Below are 22,851 nucleotides of genomic sequence, written 5' to 3'. Positions count from 1 at the left end.
GAGCTGCCCTGCGGTACACCACACTTTACATGTTTGACATTAGAGAAGCTTCCATTAAAGAAAACCCTTTGAGTTCTATTAGATGGATAGCTCTGAATCCACAATATGGCAGAGGTTGAAAAGCCATTACATACGTTTTCTCAACAACAGGTTATGGTCATTAATATCAAAGGCTGCACTGAAATCTAACAGTACAGCTCCCACAATCTTCTTATAGTCAATTTCTTTCAACCAATCATGAGTAATTTGTGTCAGTGCAGTACATGTTGAGTGCCCGTCTGTATAAGCATGCTGAAAGTCTGTTAATTTGTTTACAGAGAAATAGCATTGATTTTGGTCAACAACAAAATAATCTAACAGTTTACTAAGAGCTGGCAGCAAGCAGAATGAAATTGCCTTCCCTCCAGGCCTGAGGACAAAGACTTTCCTCTAGGCTCAGATTAAATAAATAACAGATGGGGGTGGCTATAGACTCAGCTACCATCCTCAGTAGCTTTCCATCTACGTTGTCAATGCCAGAGGTTCGTCATTATTGATCGATAACAATTTTTCCACCTCTCCCACACCAACTTTACAAAATTTTAACTTACAATGCTTTTCTTTCATTATTAGTTTTTTTATGCAAGAGTACGCTGGCTCACTATTTGTTGTTGGCATTTCCTGCCTAAGTTTGCCCACTTTGCCAATTAAGTAATTATTAAAATAATTTGCAACATAAAATGATTTTGTGATGAATAAGTCATCTGATTCGATGAAAGATGGAGTTGAATGTCTTTCTGCCCATAATTTAATTTAAAGTACTCCAAAGGTTTTTTCCATCATTCTTTCTATCATTGATCTTGGCTTCAAAATACAGTTTCTTCTTCTTTTTGTTGAGTTTAGTCACATCATTTCTAAATTTGCAGTAACTCAGCCAGTAACTTAGACACTCCTTTTGCCCAATCTCTTTCAACCATACAGTTTTTCAATTCCTCATCAATCCATGGAGCCTTAACAGTTCTAACAGTCAGTTTCTTAACAGGTGCATGTTTATCAATAATTGGAAAAAGCAATTTCATAAATTCATCAAGTGCAGTGTCTGGATGCTCCTTATTAATCACATCAAAACAACAAATATAAAAATTTTTTTTTTACATCATCCACATAAGAGTCACAGCAAAATCTTTTGTATGATCTCTTATACACTATTTTAGGCCCAGCTTTTGGAACTTTGACTTTCCTGTGTATAGCCACTATATTCTGCTCAATGCATCCAATGGGTACGGATACAGCTTTAGTACAGTATTAGTAAAAATGTGATCAATACAAGTGGATGATCTTGTTCCTGTAGTGTTTGTAAACTCCCCGGTAGGTTGTTTGTAACTTATTTTGTACATAATGTTGCTGCTACCGTCTCTTATGACCGAAAAGAGCTTCTGGACTTCAGAACAGTGATTACTCACCTTGAACTGGACGAATAATTTTTCTTTAATGAGTCGGACGAGAGGGATTTGCTCCAGACACCAGACAGGGTCCTCATCCCCGTCATTCGCAGTAGAAAGAAAATAAGATATCGCGGAAGGAGATCGGGGTGCCTGGTAAGGAGCTGGCGACGAGTGGCTAATCTGCCTTTGCCATCGATACTATTGGCCAATTTACAATCGTTTGATAATAAAGTGGATGAACTATAAGCACGTACAGTGGGGAAAAAAAGTATTTAGTCAGCCACCAAATGTGCAAGTTCTCCCACTTAAAAAGATGAGAGAGGCCTGTAATTTTCATCATAGGTACACGTCAACTATGACAGACAAAATGAGAAAAAAAAATCCAGAAAATCACATTGTAGGATTTTTAATGAATTTATTGGCATATGATGGTGGAAAATAATTATTTGGTCAATAACAAAAGTGTCTCAATACTTTGTTATATACCCTTTGTTGGAATGGACACAGGTCAAACGTTTTCTGTAAGTCTTCACAAGGTTTTCACACACTGTTGCTGGTATTTTGGCCCATTCCTCCATGCAGATCTCCTCTAGAGCAGTGATGTTTTGGGGCTGTCGCTGGGCAACACAGACTTTCAACTCCCTCCTTTTCTATGGGGTTGAGATCTGGAGACTGGCTAGGCCACTCCAGGACCTTGAAATGCTTCTTCACGAAGCCACCTCGTTGCCCGGGCGGTGTGTTTGGGATCATTGTCATGCTGAAAGACCCAGCCACGTTTCATCTTCAATGCCCTTGCTGATGGAAGGAGGGTTTCACTCCAAATCTCATCGATACATGGCCCCATTCATTCTTTCCTTTATACGGATCATTCGTCCTGTCCCTTTGCAGAAAAGAACAGCCCCAAAGCATGATGTTTCCAACCCCATGCTTCACAGTAGGTATGGTGTTCTTTGGATGCAACTCAGCATTCTTTGTCCTCCAAACATGACGAGTTGAGTTTTTACCAAAAAAGTTATATTTTGGTTTCATCTGACCATATGACATTCTCCCAATCCTCTTCTGGATCATCCAAATGCACTTCCGACCGGCCTGGACATGTACTGGCTTAAGCAGGGGGACACGTCTCGCACTGCAGGATTTGAGTCCTGGCGGGCGTGTGTGTTACTGATGGTAGGCTTTGTTACTTTGGTCCCAGCTCTCTGCAGGTCATTCACTAGGTCCCCCGTGTGGTTCTGGGATTTTTGCTCACCGTTCTTGTGATCATTTTGACCCCACAGGGTGAGATCTTGCGTGGAGCCCCAGATCGAGGGAGATTATCAGTGGTCTTGTGTCTTCCATTTCCCAATAATTGTTCCCACAGTTGATTTCCTTCAAACCAAGCTGCTTACCTATTGCAGATTCAGTCTTCCCAGCCTGGTGCAGGTCTACAATTTTGTTTTGGTGTCCTTTGACAGCTCTTTGGTCTTGGCCATTGGGGGTTGGAGTGTGACTGTTTGAGGTTGTGGACAGGTGTCTTTTATACTGATAACAAGTTCAAACAGTTGCCATTAATCAGCTAACGAATGGAGGACAGAGGCTCTTAAAGAAGAAGTTACAGGTCTGTGAGAGCCAGAAATCTTGCTTGTTTGTAGGTGACCAAATACTTATTTTCCACCATAATTTGCAAATAAATTCATTAAAAATCATACAATCTGATTTTCTGGATTTTTTTTCTCAATTTGTCTGTCATAGTTGACGCGTAACCTATGATGAAAATTACAGGCCTCTCTCATCTTTTTAAGTGGGAGAACTTGCACAATTGGTGGCTGACTAAATACTTTTTTTCCCCACTGTATATCCTACCAACGGGACATTAAAAACTGTAATATCTTATGTTTCACCGAGTCGTGGCTGAACGATGACATGAATAACACACAGCTGCCAGATTATACACTGTATCGGCAGGATAGAACAGCAGCCTCTGGTAAGACAAGAGGTGGCGGTCTATATATACAGTGGGGAGAACAAGTATTTGATACACTGACGATTTTTCAGGTTTTCCTACTTACAAAGCATGTAGAGGTCTGTAATTTGTATCATAGGTACACATCAACTGTGAGAGACGGAATCTAAAACAAAAATCCAGAAAATTACATTGTATGATTTTTAAGTAATTTATTTGCATTTTATTGCATGACATAAGTATTTGATACATCAGAAAAGCTGAATTTAATATTTGGTACAGAAACCTTTGTTTGCTATTACAGAGATCATACGTTTCCTGTAGGTCTTGACCAGGTTTGCACACACTGAGGGATCAGCCCAGACCTACACGGTGAGGGATCAGCCCAGACCTACACGGCAGGACCTGGTCAATGACCTGAAGAGAGCTGGGACCACAGTCTCAAAGAAAACCATTAGTAACACACTACGCCATCATGGATTAAAATCCTGCAGCGCACGCAAGGTCCCCCTGCTCAAGCCAGTGCATGTCCAGGCCCGTCTGAAGTTTGCCAATGACCATCTGGATGATCCAGAGGAGGAATGGGAGAAGGTCATGTGGTCTGATGAGACAAAAATAGAGCTTTTTGGTCTAAACTCCACTCGCCGTGTTTGGAGGAAGAAGAAGGATGAGTACAACCCCAAGAACACCATCCCAACCGTGAAGCATGGAGGTGGAAACGTCATTCTTTGGGGATGCTTTTTCTGCAAAGGGGACAGGACGACTGCACCGTATTGAGGGGAGGATGGATGGGGCCATGTATCGCGAGATCTTGGCCAACAACCTCCTTCCCTCAGTAAGAGCATTGAAGATGGGGTCGTGGCTGGGTCTTCCAGCATGACAACGACCCGAAACACACAGCCAGGGCAACTAAGGAGTGGCTCCGTAAGAAGCATCTCAAGGTCCTGGAGTGGCCTAGCCAGTCTCCAGACCTGAACCCAATAGAAAATCTTTGGAGGGACTGAAAGTCCGTATTGCCCAGCGACAGCCCCGAAACCTGAAGGATCTGGAGAAGGTCTGTATGGAGGAGTGGGCCAAAATCCCTGCTGCAGTGTGTGCAAACCTGGTCAAGACCTACAGGAAACGTATGATCTCTGTAATAGCAAACAAAGGTTTCTGTACCAAATATTAAATTCAGCTTTTCTGATGTATCAAATACTTATGTCATGCAATAAAATGCAAATGAATTACTTAAAAATCATACAATGTGATTTTCTGGATTTTTGTTTTAGATTCCGTCTCTCACAGTTGAAGTGTACCTATGATAAAAATTACAGACCTCTACATGCTTCGTAAGTAGGAAAACCTGCAAAATTGGCAGTGTATGAAATACTTGTTCTCCCCACTGTATCTGTAAACAACAGCTGGTGCATGATATCTAAGGAAGTCTTGAGGTTTTGCTCACCTGAGGTAGAGCATCTCATCATAAGCTGTACACAACACTATCTACCAAGAGAGTTTTCATCTATATTCTTCGTAGCGGTCTATTTACCACCACAAACCGATGCTGGTACTAAGACCGCACTCAATGAACTGTATATGGCCATAAACAAACAGGAAAACACTCATCCAGAGGCGGCGCTCCTAGTGGCCGGGGACTTTAACACAGGGAAACTGAAATCCATTTTACCTCATTTCTACCAGCATGTTAAATGTGCAACCAGAGGGGAAAAAAAACTCTAGACCACCTTTACTCCACACACAGAGACGCATACAAAGCTCTCCCTCGCCCTCCATTTGGCAAATCTGAACATAATTCTATCCTCCTGATTCCTGCTTACAAGCAAAAACTAAAGCAGGAAGCACCAGTGACTCTGTCAATAAAAAAGTGGTCAGTTGAAGCAGATGCTAAGCTACAGGACTGTTTTGCTAGCACAGACTGGAATATGTTCCGGGATTCTTCCGATGGCATTGAGGAGTACACCACATCAGTCATGGCTTCATCAATAAGTAAATCGATGACGTCGTCCCCACAGTGACTGTACATACATACCCCAACCGGAAGGCATGGATTACAGGCAACATCCGCACTGAGCTAAAGGGTAGAGCTGCCGCTTTCAAGGAGCGGGACTCTAACTCGGAAGCTTATAAGAAATCCCACTATGCCCTTCGACGAACCATCAAACAGGCAAAGCGTCAATACAGGACTGAGATCGAATCGTACTACACTGGCTCCGACGCTTGTCGGATGTGGCAGGGCTTGCAAACTATTACAGACTACAAAAGGGAAGCACAGCCGCGAATTGCCCAGTGACACGAGCCTACCAGACGAGCTAAATTACTTCTATGCTCGCTTCAAGGCAAGTAACACTGAAACATGCATGAGAGCATCAGCTGTTCTGGACGACTGTGTGATCACGCTCTCTGTAGCCGATGTGAGTAAGACCTTTAAACAGGTCAACATTCACAAGGCCGCAGGTCCAGACGGATTACCAGGATGTGTACTCCGAGCATGTGCTGACCAACTGGCAAGTGTCTTCACTGACATTTTCAAACTCTCCCTGTCTGAGTCTATAATACCAACATGTTTCAAGCAGACCACCATAGTCCCTGTGCACAAGAACACTAAGGTAACCTGCCTAAATGACTACCGACCCGTAGCACTCACGTTGGTAGCCATGAAGTGCTTTGAAAGGCTGGTCATGTCTCACATCAACACCATTATCCCAGAAACCTATGCATAGACTTGAATATCTCTACCTACATGTACATATTACCTCAATTACCTTGACTAACCGGTGCCCCCGCACATTGGCTCGGTACCGGTACCCCGTTTATAGCCTCGCTATTGTTATTTTAATAATTAAAGAATTAGTCATTTAGCAGACTAGGGTTAAGTGCCTTGCTCAAGGGCACCGACATATTTTTTACCTAGTCGGCTCTGGAATTAGAACCAGCGACCTTTCGGTTACTGGCACAACGCTCTTAACCACTAAGCTACTGCTGCTCTTTAATTATTTGTTACTTTTATTTCTTATAATACATGTTTTTTTGGTATTCTTTCTTAAAATCAGTTGGTGTGTGTAAGTGTGTGTGCTGCAGGGTTGACGCTGCAAACCTATAGGCTTGGCTCTCTCATCCCTTCCAGGCTTTTGGGAGGGAGGGTCGACAATGAGGCTGTCAAAGCGGATGTAAGCAATGTCTCCACGCGGTCTGGCAGCTTTCATGGCTGGGATAAGTTCTTTCCTCTTCTGGCCCACAGCTTTTGTCATTTAAAAGATTTTTCACCTGTGATAGAGACCCCACTGTCCTCAACGGTACTCCTGCCGGCTTTGGTCTTTGTCATGGTAGTAACGTAGGTTAGTCGTGAAGAGGGCACAACAACGCCTATTCCCCCTCAGGCGACTGAAAAGATTTGGCATAGGTCCTCAGATCCTCAAAAAGTTATACAGCTGCACCATCGAGAGCATTTGGACTGTTTGCATCACCGCCTGGTATGGCAACTGCTCGGCATCTGACCGCAATGCGCTACAGAGGTTAGTGCGTACAGCCCAGTACATCACTAGGGCAAAGCTTCCTGCCATCCAGGACCTCTATACTAGGCGGTGTCAGAGGAAGGCCCTAAAAATGGTCAAAGACTCCAGCCACCCTAGTCATAAACGGTTCTCTCTGCTACCGCATGGCAAGCGGTAGCGGAGCACCAAGTCTAGGTCCAAAAGGCTCCTTAACAGCTTCTACCCCCAAGCCATTAGACTGCTAAACAGTTAATCAAATGGCTACCCGGACAGCATTGACCACCTTTTTTACGCTGCTGCTACTCGCTGTTTATTATCTATGCATAGTCACTTCACCCCTACCTACATGTACATATTACCTTGACTAACCTGTACCCCCGCACATTGACTCGGTAACCCCTGTATATACCGTATACTCGTTATTGGTATTTTGTGTACCTTTTATTTTATTTTACTTTGTTCTGCTAATATTTGCTTACTTCAACAACAACAAAAACGGCATTGTTGGTTAAGGGCTTGTAAGTAAGCATTTCACGGTAAGGTCTACATCTGTTGTATTCAGGGCATGTGACAAATACAATTTGATTTGAAACAACAACAAAACAGCAGGGATCTAGACAGCCACAAGCCCGGGACAATCCGCGGTCCCAGCCACAATGGCTAACCTTGTCGCGTGCTGCGTTCAAGCCCTCAAGAAAACCCCACTAGCTTGATAGGCTGCTACGCCAAGCAGCTCCTCAGACCCAGCCTTGGTCGGCAGGATCACTGGACAGATAGTAGCGGTCCCAGCAACTGATGCCAACCGCATCGCGGTATCCAAACTCAAAAAGGTAGCTTGCTAGTAACTAAACTTTTTCAATAGACTTTCAAAACAACAAACTTTCCAAAACAACAAACCAAGCTCTCCCTCGTTCAACAGGAAGTGACGTGATGATCACACTATGTTGAAAAGTGAATGTGTGCTTGGAGATCAAGGTCTCAGTTCCCTGACAGCTCTGTCCTGTCTGCTCAACACTCACCTAGCGAGATGTTTCGACTTCTTAAAGTGGATCAGGCCCCATCACAAAAAGCATTAGCTAGTAGGGATGCTTCTTCCACAGCCCTCCCCAGGCGATGAGTGCCCTATATAATAACATGTACTATATAGCAGCACCGGGTGCACACTGCGCAGTGCACCTGTGGGGGAGTTGGGTTGGAGAGTGTGTATCAACGACATTTCTGGGGCATAGCTGGAGCGATGTTCTGAGCCGATCTGACTTCTCGCAACAGGGGAGAGAGCCCGCCACAAGCTTAAGTAAACTTAGGAGACTAGAGACTTCCTTGTTAGATAATTTGCTAGAGAAGTTACTTTACACATAGTAAAGTTTTGGAATAGCACATTACAAGAGACGAGTCAGAAAGAGAAGGAAAGAGGAAAAGAAAGAGGGAAAGAGAGAGAAAGAGAGCGAGAGAGAAAGCGACAGCGAGTGAGACATGGGTGTGCTTAAGCAGCGGCATGCAGCAGGCTGAATTCCTCAGTTTAATCTAAAACATTCCTCCTGCTGTGGAGCAGAGCAGTTAGCCGAAGGGAGGAAGGAGGCCAGAAGAGAGGCCAGGTCCTGAGGCCTTAGGGCCAGCTGGCAGGAACCATATGGAAGCTCTCCTTTGGAACTCTGGAAGGGCTCCACCCCGAAGGTCAGTCAGCAAAGACAGGCAGTACACCCGCACTTGTCAACGCAACAGGTGAAACTCTGTACCCTCGCCCTGGCCCACGACCAATGCTGTATCCCTGAACTACATAACTCTTTGATGATAGCTGCTGGAAGCGGACAAAACATCCCGGACCACAGAGCTGAAACATTCCGTCTCGCTCGCTCTCTCAGAACTCTGGGACGTTTGGAAAACAGGAAATATAGTGCATGTGACAAAGGACAGGAAATGAAAAACATCCTGGTGACTGCCAAACGCAAGGCCATTTTTCATAAAAGGAATAATCAAATTTAGCTAAAAGCATAAGTGACGCATGGGGGCAACATGTACAGAGCATGGCATTGGCAGGGAAGTTACCAGGAAGAAACACACAGTTATGGCAATGGAAGACTTATGGCAGAGTTGCTGGACAGCATCAAACACACACTGTCAAGACTGCAGTTCCCGTAAATATTTTTATTCTTATGTTTCAGTGGAGTGCCATTCTTTCATTTATCTTCTGTTCCTGCCTGTGTGTGCGAGTGTGTGTTTGTTTAGCCTAGTATGTATGGGAGGGCGAGGGCTACCAGAAAGTGAGTGTTTGTGTGAAATGTGTGTGTGCATGTGCATCTACTGTGTGTGTGTGTGTGTGTGTGTGTGTGTGTGTGTGTGTGTGTGTACACACCTGAGTATGTGATTAGCCGGTCTCTACTGTAATGAGCTTGGTCATGGGACATCAGCTGTGACCGCGGGTTAGATAATTAGATCACTGGGCCTTTTAATATCCCGGTCCACTATTGGCTGGGCTCTGCTGAGAGAGGGGTGCACTACAGTGTGTGTCCATCCATCCGACCCACTCCACTCACTCTGGCTCACCTCAGTGTAGAGAACAGCATAGAGCGAGGCCCGGGCGCTGTGAATGGACTGACCCGATTCGCCAGAACACGCAGGCAAGTTCCTGAATACAGACAGTGCTTGCGTCCCAAATGGCACCCTATTCCCTATTTATAGCGCACTACTTTTGACCAGAGTCATATGGGCCCCTAGTTAACAATAGTGTACTATATAGGGATTGGGAATAGGGTGCAATTTGGGATGCAACCTGAAAAGAGAGGGCTGAAAGGATGAGTCACCACCGTAGCCTTCTTTCATCACACGCTTTGTTGCGCATAATGGCTGTAATGAAGAACGGACAGGAACTTACAATTACAGTCCCCGAAAAGTCAGAGTGAATGGAGGATAGGCTTTGGGAACAAACAGGGTCATTATTCCAAATGTGTAACTAGTGTAGATGGAAACACTACGGGGAGCCATTGAATGAACAGTAACTGTTGAAATAAATCAATGGCCTAATAGTGGGGTTGTGTGCTGGCTATTGAGACATACTGCTGGACCAAATGACAGGCCATTGAGGTAGGCGTGCGTGCATGCATGCATGTGGTCCTCTGTAGCTCAATTGGTAGAGCATGGCACTTGTAACGCCAGGGTAGTGGGTTCGATCCCCGGGACCACCCATACGTGTAAAAAATAAAATAAAATGTATGCGCACATGACTGTAAGTCGCTTTGGATAAAAGCGTCTGCTAAATGGCATATTATAATTATATTATTATGTGCGAGCGTGCGTGTTTTAGGGCTGTCCCCGACTAAAAAAATCTTGGTCGACCGAGTCTCGTCCTGTTCTTTCGACCAATCGATTGGTCGAAATGTTTAAACTTATTTTTCCATGTATAGACAGACACACCGTATGTCTTTGAATAAAATCAACTACATATGCACTGAGCTTGTCTGATACTTTAAGCACACCGTTAGACTAAATAACGAAGACATACAAATGACAGCGAGTGCCTGTGTGACTGGTGCAGGTGGTCTCACTCTCCTCCCTACTGCAGCGAAAAGGCACCACAGCACAGCAAGTGTTTATTTCGCTGTCCGTGCTGAAGCTGCAACATCATTTCAGCCATTTAGTTTCTTACTTCTGACTGAAAAGTTCTGTTACCGAAATCCTAATTTGTTTTTGGAAAAAACATTTCCTATTCCCTCAACCCTTGCTCTCTTTACGTGAAACACCGCATGCATGTGACAAAAAGGGCCTGACCTATAGCCTATCATAATCACATCAATAAATTGGTTATAACAAACTTGTAACACGTGACAGCAAAATGGATGCAGAGGACGTGAATGTTTACTGGTTGCTCAGGAGGGAAAGGGGAAGTCAGATCTGTGGAAGACATTTGACTTAGTTGTGGAAACTACTGGAGATCAAGAAAAAGGAGGGTATAGGAGCAAGAAAAAGGAGGGTATAGGAGCAAGCATTGTATTGCAAGTGAGTATTATGTGTGCCAAAGAGTTGCCGTTAGATTACAATATAATTTTTTCTGACCATTTGGAAGTGTAAACAACACTAAATAAGTGTACCAGAGAGTCTGTTCTAACAACAAAAAAAGATATACAAAGCCTTTATTACAGCATACTAAAAACAGTTGCATGCATTCGTGAATTGCGGTTTATTATTGTTTAGGCTAATTATTCAAAGCTCAAAGCTTTGTTATTTAATTTTAAAACTAAAATGCTTAATTGCATTTCAAAGCATTAATGTCTCGTATGCTGTGTGATAGCATGAACGAATGAATGATTGATTGACTGATACAGTAGCCTATATATTGAAATATAGGCCTAAATAAGTTACGGTATTAAGACTAAACAGGATGCACTCTTAGGCCTACAGCTCGGTGGTGGTTATACAAGGCTACTATACAAAGCCTACTAATGATAACGACATGACTCATAATAACAATAAGGAGATTAAGAAAAAGGAGGGTATAGGAGCGAGCGCTGCGTGCATATTGTGTGTGACAAACAGGTGCGGTTAGATTACAATATTATTTTTCTGCCTGTTTAGAACGGTGTAAACACTAAATAAATTATAAGTAATACCAGTCTGTTCTAACGGGAAAAAATTGTAAAGCCTTTATTACAGCATAGCAAAGATTCTAAAACAGCCGAATCTGTGGAATTTCTTTATCCGACATTTTGGTGTTGTATGAGGCTTGGCGCTCACAGAATCAGTAGGCTATTAAACAAACACTCAAACAGGCAACAGAAGCAAGATCTGTCTTATTTCTGTAGATATACTGTACTGTATATGGATGATTTATAAAGACAGGCACATTTAACAGTTAGGCTATTGTAGGGCTGGGCGGTATACCGTATTTTATGATACACCGGTATTAAAACACTGTCATGCCGTCTATTTTTTTATTTAAATACCGTGATATGATATTTTGGCCATACGCCCAGCCCTAGGCTATTGATTATAGACCTAATTCAGGGGTTTCCTCTCAATTTTCTTAGACAATTAGGCTAAGGCAAGGGCTGTTTCCTCGTCTCTGCTACTGCCTCTGCCGCATTGCTCTCAATCCCAATATGCTGGTTAACTTTGCCATTATGCACATAGCAACATAGGGAAAGGCGCTAATTCTACGGCGCACTGAAGATTGTTTCAGAACCGCGGACAGTGTCTGTATCCAACGAGGGAGAAAGCGCATGTTATAAAATAATTTTATATTTATCAGTGTTGCACCATTATTTTTACATAATATAACCATATACAATTTCAGTATCACGTCTTAGAGTGATGGACTGTGCCATCCCTGTGGACTCCACAATGGATTAGTCCACTCAGACAGGCGCAAATCAGACAGGTGTCTGCTCGACTAAAGAAATCTTGGTCGACCAACAGCCTATCGACCAAACAATCGACCATTTGACTAAATGGGATCAGCCCTAGTGTGCTTACGTGTGTGTGCTTACGTGTGTGTGTGGTGTAGGGAGGTGACGAGGGCCATGGCAGCACAGTGACCTCTGGGACTCTGCTAGCTAGCCTACATAATGACAGGAAACTCTCTCAACGTCATAATTTCCCCCCAATGCAGGAATTAGGTTAAACCATTGAGAGGACGACACAGGTAGAAACGAGGGAGAGTTAACTACCGTCCTTGGAGGAGATGAGCGAGAGAGAGAAAGAGGGAGAGAGCGAGCGAGAGGAATCTCATTAACAGTTTGTGTGTGTGCTTACGCGTGTGGGCGTGCGTAGGTGCATAATATAATAATAATATGCCATTTAGCAGACGCTTTTATCCAAAGCGACTTACAGTCATGTGCGCATACATGTTTTACGTATGGGTGGTCCCAGGGATGGAACCCACTACCCTGGCGTTACAAGCGCCATGCTCTACCAATTGAGCTACAGAGGACCACATGTGCATGGACTACATGTGCATGTGTGTGCAGGGGAAAGTAACTGTCCTGACTGCTCCAACGCCATTGAAAAGCCATTATAACCATATAAAACTATATGTCCCTTCATACAGCAGTGACATACTATGCAGTGTCTTTACACAGCAGCAGAGGCCTTATCTGAAATAGCAAAGCCCTTTACTTCCTCTACGATAATACTTTTTCATTAATAAGCCACCTCACTAGCTTTAATGGCAGTCTCTCTCTGGGTGGATTGCAAACTGTTATAGTTAGTAGTCTAATTATTTGCCTGGTGAGTGAGGCTATAATATCAGCTGCTACAGTAGACAATTGGTCCTCTGTGGCTTAGTTGGTCAAGCATGGCACTTCCAACACCAGTATTGTCGGTTTCATTCAGCCCAGATTCATGCTGGGGCCACCCATACGAAAAATGTATGCATGCATGATTGTAAGTCGTTTTGGATAAAAATGTCTGCTAAATGGTATATTATATTAGTGTATTACAATTGCAAGTGGCATTTACAAAGGTGGACAGCTACTATTTGAAATTGGGAGTATTTAGTGTATATCTGTATCATATCACCACAAATTAAAGGTAATTTAAATCCTATGAGACACAAAACGGGAAGTCTCTTTAACCGATTGGCTTTATTTGATGGGGGAAAGAAATCTGGTCTATTCAAGTTAATCTCTCTCTCATGTGTGGCTTTGGCTTTATAAATAATTCAATTATACCCATCCCCCTTCCATCCCTCTGACACTCCCTAAACAAACAGTACTGCATAGTGTGTGTGTGTGTGTTTAATGTGTTCATTCACTGACTGTCACTCCCTGGGACGGGGCTCTGGCCACTCCGCTGTGGGGGCCGTTGTTGCTCTCTCCCACTGCATTCTGGGAGGAAATGAGAGAAGTGGACAAAAGAGCTGCTGACCCAGCTGGAGCCTTATATGCTCAGGGTGGCTGTCTGCTCTGGAGGGGAGCAACGAGGAGAGAGTACTGTCCACACAGGAAAACAGTCCGTTTGGATCCCAAAAGAGTGGAGCAAAAAGAGGAGGTGCTAGAGGATCGACAACACTGTCCCAATGGTTTTATTATTGCAATGATCAGGGTCGACTTCATTGTAGCAAAGACAACTCCCGCACACACAATATTACCTCTGCATGTTGTTCATGACATTTCTAATGACCAGGGTTGATCAACTATGCATATGATCAGATCTCATTAACTAATATATATTGTGTGTGTGTGTATATACAGTGCATCCGGAAAGTATTCAGACCCCTTGACCTTTTCCACTTTGTTACATTACAGCCTTATTCTAAAATTGATAATAATAATTGATTATTGTTTTTTTCCCCTCATCAAGCTACACACAATACCCCATAATGACAAAGCAAACAGGTTTTTAGAATTTTGTGCAAATTTATAAAAATTAACAACGGAAATATCACATTTACATAAGTATTCTGACTCTTTACTCAGTACTTTGTTGAAGCACCTTTGGAAGAGATTACAGCCTTGAGTCTTCTTGGGTATGACGCTACAAGCTTGGCACACCTGTATTTGGGGAGTTTCTCCCATTCGTCTCTGCAGATCCTCTCAAGCTCGGTCAGGCTGAATGTGGAGCGTCACTGCACAGCTATTTTCAGGTCTCTCCAGAGATGTTTGATCGGGTTCAAGTCTGGGCTTTGGCTGGGCCACTCAAGGACATTCAGAGACTTGTCCCAAAGCCATTCCTGTGTTGTCTTGGCTGTGTGCTTAGGGTCGTTGTCCTGTTGAAAGGTGAACCTGCACCATAGTCTGAGGTCCTGGAGCAGATTTTCATCAAGGATCTCCCTGTACTTTGCTCCGTACATTTTTCCCCTCGATCCTGACTAGTCTCCCAGTCCCTGCCGCTGAAAAACATCCCCACAGCAAGATGCTGCCACCACCATGCTTCACCGTAGGGATGGTATTGGCCAGGTGATGAGCGGTGCCTGGTTTCCTCCAGACGTGAAGCTTGGCGTTCAGGCCAAAAAGAGTTAAATCTTGGTTTCATCAGACCAGATAATCTTTTTCTCATGGTCGGAAAGTCCTTTAGGTGCCACACTACTATAAAGGCCTGATTGGTGGAGTGATGCAGAGATGGTTGTCCTTCTGGAAGGTTCTCCTATCTCCACAGAGGAACTCTGGAGCAAGAGTGACCATCAGGTTCTTGGTCACCACCCTGACCAAGGCCATTCTCTCCCGGGCGGCCAGCTCTAGGAAGAGTCTTGGTGGTTCCAAACTTCTTCCATTTAAGAACGATGGAGGCCACTGTGTTCTTGGGGACCTTCAATGCTGCAGAACGTTTTTGGTACCCTTCCCCAGATCTGTGCCTCGACACAATCCTGTTTCTGAGCTCTACGGACAATTCATTCGACCTCATGGCTTGGTTTTTGCTCTGACATGCACTGTCAACTGTGGGACAATGTAGAAAATAGTAAAAATAAAGAAAAACCCTGAATGAGTAGGTGTGTCCAAACTTTGGACTAGAAAAGTTGAAGTCGGAAGTTACATACACATTTACGTCATTTAGCAGACGCGCTTATCCAGAGCGACTTACAAATTGGTGCATTCACCCTATAGCCAGTGGGTTAGCCCCCTTTTTTTTTTTTAGGGGGGGGGTAGGAGGATTACTTTATCCTATCCCAGGTATTCCTTAAAGAGGTGGGGTTTCAAATGTCTCCGGAAGGTGGTGACACCTTAGCCAAATACATTTAAACTCAGTTTTTCACAATTCCTGACATTTAATCCTAGTAAAAATTCCCTGTCTTAGGTCAGTTAGGATGACCACTTTATGTTAAGAATGTGAAATGTCAGAATAATAGTAGAGAAAATTATTTATTTCAGCTTTTATTTCTTTCATCACATTCCCAATGGGTCTAAAGTTTACATACACTCAATTTGTATTTGGTATCATTGCCTTTAAATTGTTTAACTTGGGTCAAACATTTCGGGTAGCCTTCCACAAGCTTCCCACAATAAGTTGGGTGAATTTTGGCCCATTCCTCCTGACAGAGCTGGTGTAACTGAGTCAGGTTTGTAGGCCTCCTTGCTCGCACACACTTATTCAGTTCTGCCCACACATTTCCTATAGGATTGAGGTCAGGGCTTTGTGATGGCCACTCCAATACCTTGACTTTGTTGTCCTTAAGCCATTTTGCCACAAATTTGGAAGTATGCTTGGGGTCATTGTCCATTTGGAAAACCCATTTGCGATCAAGCTTTAACTTCCTGACTGATGTCTTGAGATGTTGCTTCAATATATCCACATCATTTTCCTTCCTCATGATGCCATCCATTTTGTGAAGTGTACCAGTCCATCCTGCAGCAAAGCACCCCCACAGCATGATGCTGCCACCCCTGTGCTTCATGGTTGGGATGGTGTTCTTCTTGCAAGTCCCCCCTTTTTCCACCAAACATAACGATGGTCATTATGGCCAAACAGTTCTATTTTTGTTTCATCAGACCAGAGGACATTTCTACAAAAAGTACGATCTTTGTCCCCATGTGCAGTTGCAAACCGTAGTCTGGTTTTTTTTATGGCGGTTTTGGAGCAGTGGCTTCTTCATTGCTGAGCGGCCTTTCAGGTTATGTCGATATAGGACTTGTTTTACTGTGGATATTATACTGTTGTACCTGTTTCCTCCAGCATCTTCACAAGGTCCTTTGCTGTTGTTCTGGGATTGATTTGCACTTTTCGCACCAAAGTACGTTCATCTCTAGGAGAATGAACGCGTCTCCTTCCTGAGCGGTATGATGGCTGCGTGGTCCCATGGTGTTTATACTTGCGTACTATTGTTTGTACAGATGAATGTGGTACCTTCAGGCGTTTGGAAATTGCTCCCAAGGATGAACCAGACTTGTGGAGGTCTACAATTATTTTTCTGAGGTCTTGGCTGATTTATTTTGATTTTCCCATGATGTCAAGCAAAGAGGCACTGAGTTTGAAGGTAGAACTTGAAATACATCCACAGGTACACCTCCAATTGACTCAAATTATGTAAATTAGCCTATCAGAACCTTCTAAAGCCATGACATCATTTTCTGGAATTTTCCAAGCTTTTTAAAGGCACAGTCAATTTAGTGTATGTAAACTTCTGACCCACTGGGATTGTGATTCTGTTTACAGACAGTGAAATAATCTGTCTGTAAACAATTGTTGAAAAAATTACGTGTGTCATGCACAAAGTAGATGTCCTAACCGACTTGCCAAAACTATAGTTTGTTAACAAGAAATTTGTGGAGTGGTTGAAAAACGAGTTTTAATGACTCCAACCTAAGTGTATGCAAACTTCCGACTTCAACTATATACACACACACAGTCAAAAGTTTTAGAACACCTACACATTCAAATGTTTTTTCTTTATTTTTACTATTTTCTACATTGCAGAATAATAGTGAAGACATCAAAACTATTAACACATTTGGAATCATGTAGTAACCAAAAAAAGTGTTAAACAAATCAAAGTATATTTTATATTTGAGATTCTTCAAATAGCCACCCTTTGCCTTGATGACAGCTTTGCACACTCTTGGCATTCTCTCAACCAGCTTAACCTGGAATGCTTTTCCAACAGTCTTGAAGGAGTTCCCACATATGCTGAGCACTTGTTGGGTGCTTTTCCTTCAGTCTGCGGTCTGACTTATCCCAAACATCTCAATTTGGCTGAGGTCGTGGGATTGTGGAGGCCAGGTCATCTGATGCAGCACTCCGTCAATCTCCTTCTTGGTAAAATAGCCCTTACATAGCCTGGAGGTGTGTTGGGTCATTGTCCTGTTGAAAAAAAAAATATATAGTCCCACTAAGCCCAAACCAGATGGGATATCGCTGCAGAATGTTGTGGTAGCCATGCTGGTTAAGTGTGCCTTGAATTCTAAATAAATTAGACACTGTCACCAACAAAGCACCCCCACACCATAACACCTCCTCCTCCATGCTTTATGGTGGGAAATATACATGCGGAGATCATCCGTTCACCCACACTGCGTCTCACAAAGACACGACGGTTGGAACCAAAAATCTCCAATTTGGATTCAAGACCAAAGGACAAATTTCCACCGGTCTAATGTCCATCGCTCGTGTTTCTTGGCCCAAGCAAGTCTCTTCTTCTTATTGGTGTCCTTCAGTAGTGGTTTATTTGCAGCAATTTGACCATGAAGGCCTGATTCACACAGTCCTCTGAACAGTTGATGTTGAGATGTGTCTGTTACTTGAACTCTGTGAAGCATTTATTTGGGCTGCAATTTCTGAGGCTGGTAACTCGAATGAACTTATCCTCTGCAGCAGAGGTAACTCTGGATCTTCCACTCCTGTGGCGGTCCTCACGAGTGCCAGTTTCATCATAGCGCTTGATGTTTTTTGCGACTGCACTTGAAGAAACGTGCAAAGTTCTTAAAATGTTCCATATTGACTGACCTTCATGTCTTAAAGTAATGATGGACTGTCGTTTCTCTTTGCTTATTTGAGCTGTTCTTGCCATAATATGAACTTGGTATTTTACCAAATAGGGCTATCTTCTGTATACCCCCCTACCTTGTCACAACACAACTAATTGGCTCAAACGCATTAAGGAGGAAAGAAATTCCACAAATTAACTTTTAAGAAGGCACACCTGTTAATTGAAATGCATTCCAGGTGATTACCTCATGATGCTGGTTGAGAGAATGCCAAGAATGTGCAAAGCGGTCAGGGTGGCTATTTGAAGAATCTCAAATATAAAATATATTTTGATTTGTTTTACAATGTAGAAAATAGTAAAAAAAATAAAGAAAAACCCTTGAATGAGTAGGTGTCCAAACTTCTGACTGGTACTGTATATATCATAAAATATATTAACTATATTTGTCACAAGATGTGACAACAATTTGACTGAACCAGCCCATAGCTATGTCAGCATCCATAATTAACCCAGCAGTGTTGTAGTTCTTGACACAAACCGGTGCGCCTGGCACCTACTACCATACCACGTTCAAAAGGCACTTAAATCTTTTGTCTTTCACATTCACCCTCTGAACGACACACATATACAATCCATGTCTCAATTGTCTCAAGGCTTAAAAATCCTTCTTTAACCGGTCTCCTCCCCTTCATCTACACTGATTGAAGTGGATTTAACAAGTGACATCAATAAGGGATCATAGCTTTCACCTGGATTTACCTGGTCAGTCTATGTCATGGAAAGAGCAGGTGTTCCTAATGTTTATTACACTCAGTGCATGTCTGCTGCAGAGAGACGAGAGAGCATGAGAAAATTAGTTTTGATCAGTCATGAAAATAAAAGTGCTGAAAACATGTTTGCTCACTATTTAAAAAGGAAGATGGAGAACAAACTATAGGATGAAAAATGCTGGTGTTTTCGCACAGGTACAGCCGACTAGCGCTAGCTAACGCTATCTAGCAAAAATAACATTTTTTAAATCAATACTTGGAGTCAAAATATCGATATAACACCGTCCAAAATAATATTGCAATATGTAACTATCTTTCCCCCCCATCACTACCGCCTACCGCTGCTGTGGAGCTGTACCCAGGCAAGATTGCTTCTGGACCAACTGAGGTGCTGTAGCAATAATCCCATAGGTAGCACAAATTGTGTACTTGCTTACAAACAGTCACTTCATCTCACTCCTGAAAGCGACCCGATAGAGAAGAAAACTACGGCTGACGAGACATTCCTTGTCCTGGAAACTGAAATGTACCACAGCTCCTCATGGAGGAAAACAGAGGCCAGATATCAAGGATAGTACAAAGCGTCCTACCTAAACAAAGAGTCTTACATTACCTGACAAAGACTTGACTTCTCCAACTTCTCAGGTGATTTTTATTATTTGACCAACAAAAACTAAATGAACATAACTTGGCTCCCTGTCAAATGTGGAAAAACTGCATTCAAAATCTGTGACAATGCTCAACTCAGTTAGCAGCACTCAGCAGCCCAACTGCACGCAGCTTGTCAGTATTCACTGCTCTCCAGTGCGGAAATGCCAGCTAATTAGCCAATGATTTAAAGAGTGCATTTTTAAAGCTAATCCATCTTATTACACACACACAGCCAGCCCAAACTAGGATGAGGCTCTGCACTAACATTAGGCCAGAAAGCTTAGAGTCAGATGAAGTGCACTTTCTCAATCCTCACACAAGTCGTTCCAAAGAAAACATCCTAGAGAATGTGGAGAATACATAAGCTCTTCTGTATTAACCTTGTTTATACAAAAAATAAATAGGCCACAGGGCATTCACTGCAGGGCATTCACTGTTAGTCAAACGTCTGGCGTTTACAGAGCACCGAAATATGCCGCTCGACAAATGTTTACCCTACGAATGAACAGACCAGACTCTATATCACGCGATGAAATCCACAGCTAGCGATCCATGCCATCGGATTCTCCTCAGTCTCCCAGTCCTGCACACACACACACAGCTGGTAGAGCCATTGAGGTTTTCATTTGTGAAAGACTACATCAGACTGAGACCAACTCACTATAGACAAGGTTTTTCTCCACAAGAATGAATGTAGAAATAGGGGTCCTCTCACCATTCCATATATTCTGGATCTGGTCACCAATGGAGAGTGAGCAGTCATGAATCTGATATCAATTTTATTTATATACCCATTCTGGGAGGTATCGGTTCGTTCATTGGAGTTTCTCCACTTCCATAATTCACATTATGCTGGAAATACCATCTGCGCATTGACAGAGAGGGTGACAGTTTGTGAATTGTGAGGTAAGATGGGGGAAAGTATTTTAAATATAGGGCTACTCCTGCTAACCATCGGAAGTACCGATGAACAAAGGGACATTATGCAGAGGGGAAAAATAGAGGATATGGATATTTATTGCTGGAGCCCCTGGTGTAACAGCCTGCCTTCATAGGATATTGCCTTCCAATAATTAATGTTCATTTCTTCATATCGGAAACACATACATTTTAAAATGTATGAAAAAAATGAGAAATAAAACCCACCCGTCTAAATCGATTTCAGCCGTCTAATGGAGGAGAGGAAATTAGTAGAATGACATGACAATAAAAAGTCTTATGCAGTTTGATAATGAGAAATAAATAGGAAAATGAATCATTGAGCGCTGCTGATATGTGTGTGTGTGTGACCAGACAGACTGTAAATAAAAAACACGTATTGAATCGCCGCGTCAACATTTTCAAATTTGAATGCATTTTCCAGATTGATAGTCATGAACATATAATCAAATATTACTTTGATTTTGGTTGCCTAATGCAACAGGTATTCATGAATACTGAACCTGAGAGAGGCATATTTCAGACTGAGACAGTGTTCCATGCAGTGACTTAACTTGTACAGAAGAAACACTGACAGAAAGGCTCAAACCTAGACCCAGGTACACAGACCCAAAGTCAGGCATAGAGATCGACACAGACCCAGGAACAGAGAAAAACACAGACAAGACCTAGATACACTTGTACTCACTTGTACTGCTGGTGGTCCTTGGTGCTACGAGTCTTAGCCATGAACCTCTCTGCCAGTTTCTCCAGGTTCCTGGAGTACTCCATCTCGATCTCCGACTTCTTCCTGAAGAAGTCCTGCAGGTCCTGGAGGAGCTGGACCCTCATCTCCGTCTGCTGGTCCAGGCATTTCTGCTGCTCCACCAGTTGGGCACGGATCTCTGAGACACAGACAGACACAACCAAGTCAGATGGATGTAGACAACCACACGTCAGAGGTATGTACAGTGGGGGAAAAAAGTATTTAGTCAGCCACCAATTGTGCAAGTTCTCCCACTTAAAAAGATGAGAGAGGCCTGTAATTTTCATCATAGGTACACGTCAACTATGACAGACAAATTGAGAAAAAAAATATATAGAAAATCACATTGTAGGATTTTTTTATGAATTTATTTGCAAATTATGGTGGAAAATAAGTATTTGGTCAATAACAAAAGTCAAAAGTTTCTCAATACTTTGTTATATACCCTTTGTTGGTAATGACACAGGTCAAACGTTTTCTGTAAGTTTTCACACACTGTTGCTGGTATTTTGGCCCATTCCTCCATGCAGATCTCCTCTAGAGCAGTGATGTTTTGGGGCTGTCGCTGGGCAACACGGACTTTCAACTCCCTCCAAAGATTTTCTATGGGGTTGAGATCTGGAGACTGGCTAGGCCACTCCAGGACCTTTAAATGCTTCTTACGAAGCCACTCCTTCGTTGCCCGGGCGGTGTGTTTGGGATCATTGTCATGCTGAAAGACCCAGCCACGTTTCATTTTCAATGCCCTTGCTGATGGAAGGAAATTTCACTTAAAATCTCACGATACATGGCCCCATTCATTCTTTCCTTTACACGGATCAGTCGTCCTGGTCCCTTTGCAGAAAAACAGCCCCAAAGCATGATGTTTCCACCCCCACGCTTCACAGTAGGTATGGTGTTCTTTGGATGCAACTCAGCATTCTTTGTCCTCCAAACGCGACGAGTTGAGTTTTTACCAAAAAGTTCTATTTTGGTTTCATCTGACCATATGACATTCTCCCAATCCTCTTCTGGATCATCCAAATGCACTCTAGCAAACTTCTGACGGGCCTGGACATGTACTGGCTTAAGCAGGGGGACACGTCTGGCACTGCAGGATTTGAGTCCCTGGCGGCGTAATGTGTTACTGATGGTAGGCTTTGTTACTTTGGTCCCAGCGCTCTGCAGGTCATTCACTAGGTCCCCCCGTGTGGTTCTGGGATTTTTGCTCACCGTTCTTGTGATCATTTTGACCCCACGGGGTGAGATCTTGCGTGGAGCCCCAGATCGAGGGAGATTATCAGTGGTCTTGTATGTCTTCCATTTCCTAATAATTGCTCCCACAGTTGATTTCTTCAAACCAAGCTGCTTACCTATTGCAGATTCAGTCTTCCCAGCCTGGTGCAGGTCTACAATTTTGTTTCTGGTGTCCTTTGACAGCTCTTTGGTCTTGGCCATAGTGGAGTTTGGAGTGTGACTGAGGTTGTGGACAGGTGTCTTTTATACTGATAACAAGTTCAAACAGGTGCCATTAATACAGGTAATGAGTGGAGGACA

The 22,851-nt window shown here is 43.1% G+C and overlaps 1 protein-coding gene across 3 annotated transcripts in view; it reads right to left on the bottom strand.

Moving 5' to 3' along the window:
• Nucleotides 1-22,851, bottom strand: part of LOC121532278 (SLIT-ROBO Rho GTPase-activating protein 1) — a 158,804-nt gene that overhangs the window by 71,531 nt on the left and 64,422 nt on the right. For all 3 annotated transcript variants that reach the window (XM_045205016.1, XM_041838124.2, XM_041838125.2), the window contains exon 2: nucleotides 21,259-21,454. In XM_045205016.1, the coding sequence (XP_045060951.1) occupies nucleotides 21,259-21,454 (196 nt within the window). The remainder of the gene's footprint in view (nucleotides 1-21,258; nucleotides 21,455-22,851) is intronic.

This window comes from Coregonus clupeaformis, chromosome 19, assembly GCF_020615455.1.
Source record: "Coregonus clupeaformis isolate EN_2021a chromosome 19, ASM2061545v1, whole genome shotgun sequence".
NCBI lineage: Eukaryota > Metazoa > Chordata > Actinopteri > Salmoniformes > Salmonidae > Coregonus > Coregonus clupeaformis.
The sequence above is the reverse complement of the archived record's forward strand: the minus strand, read 5'-3'. Positions and strand labels throughout refer to the sequence as shown.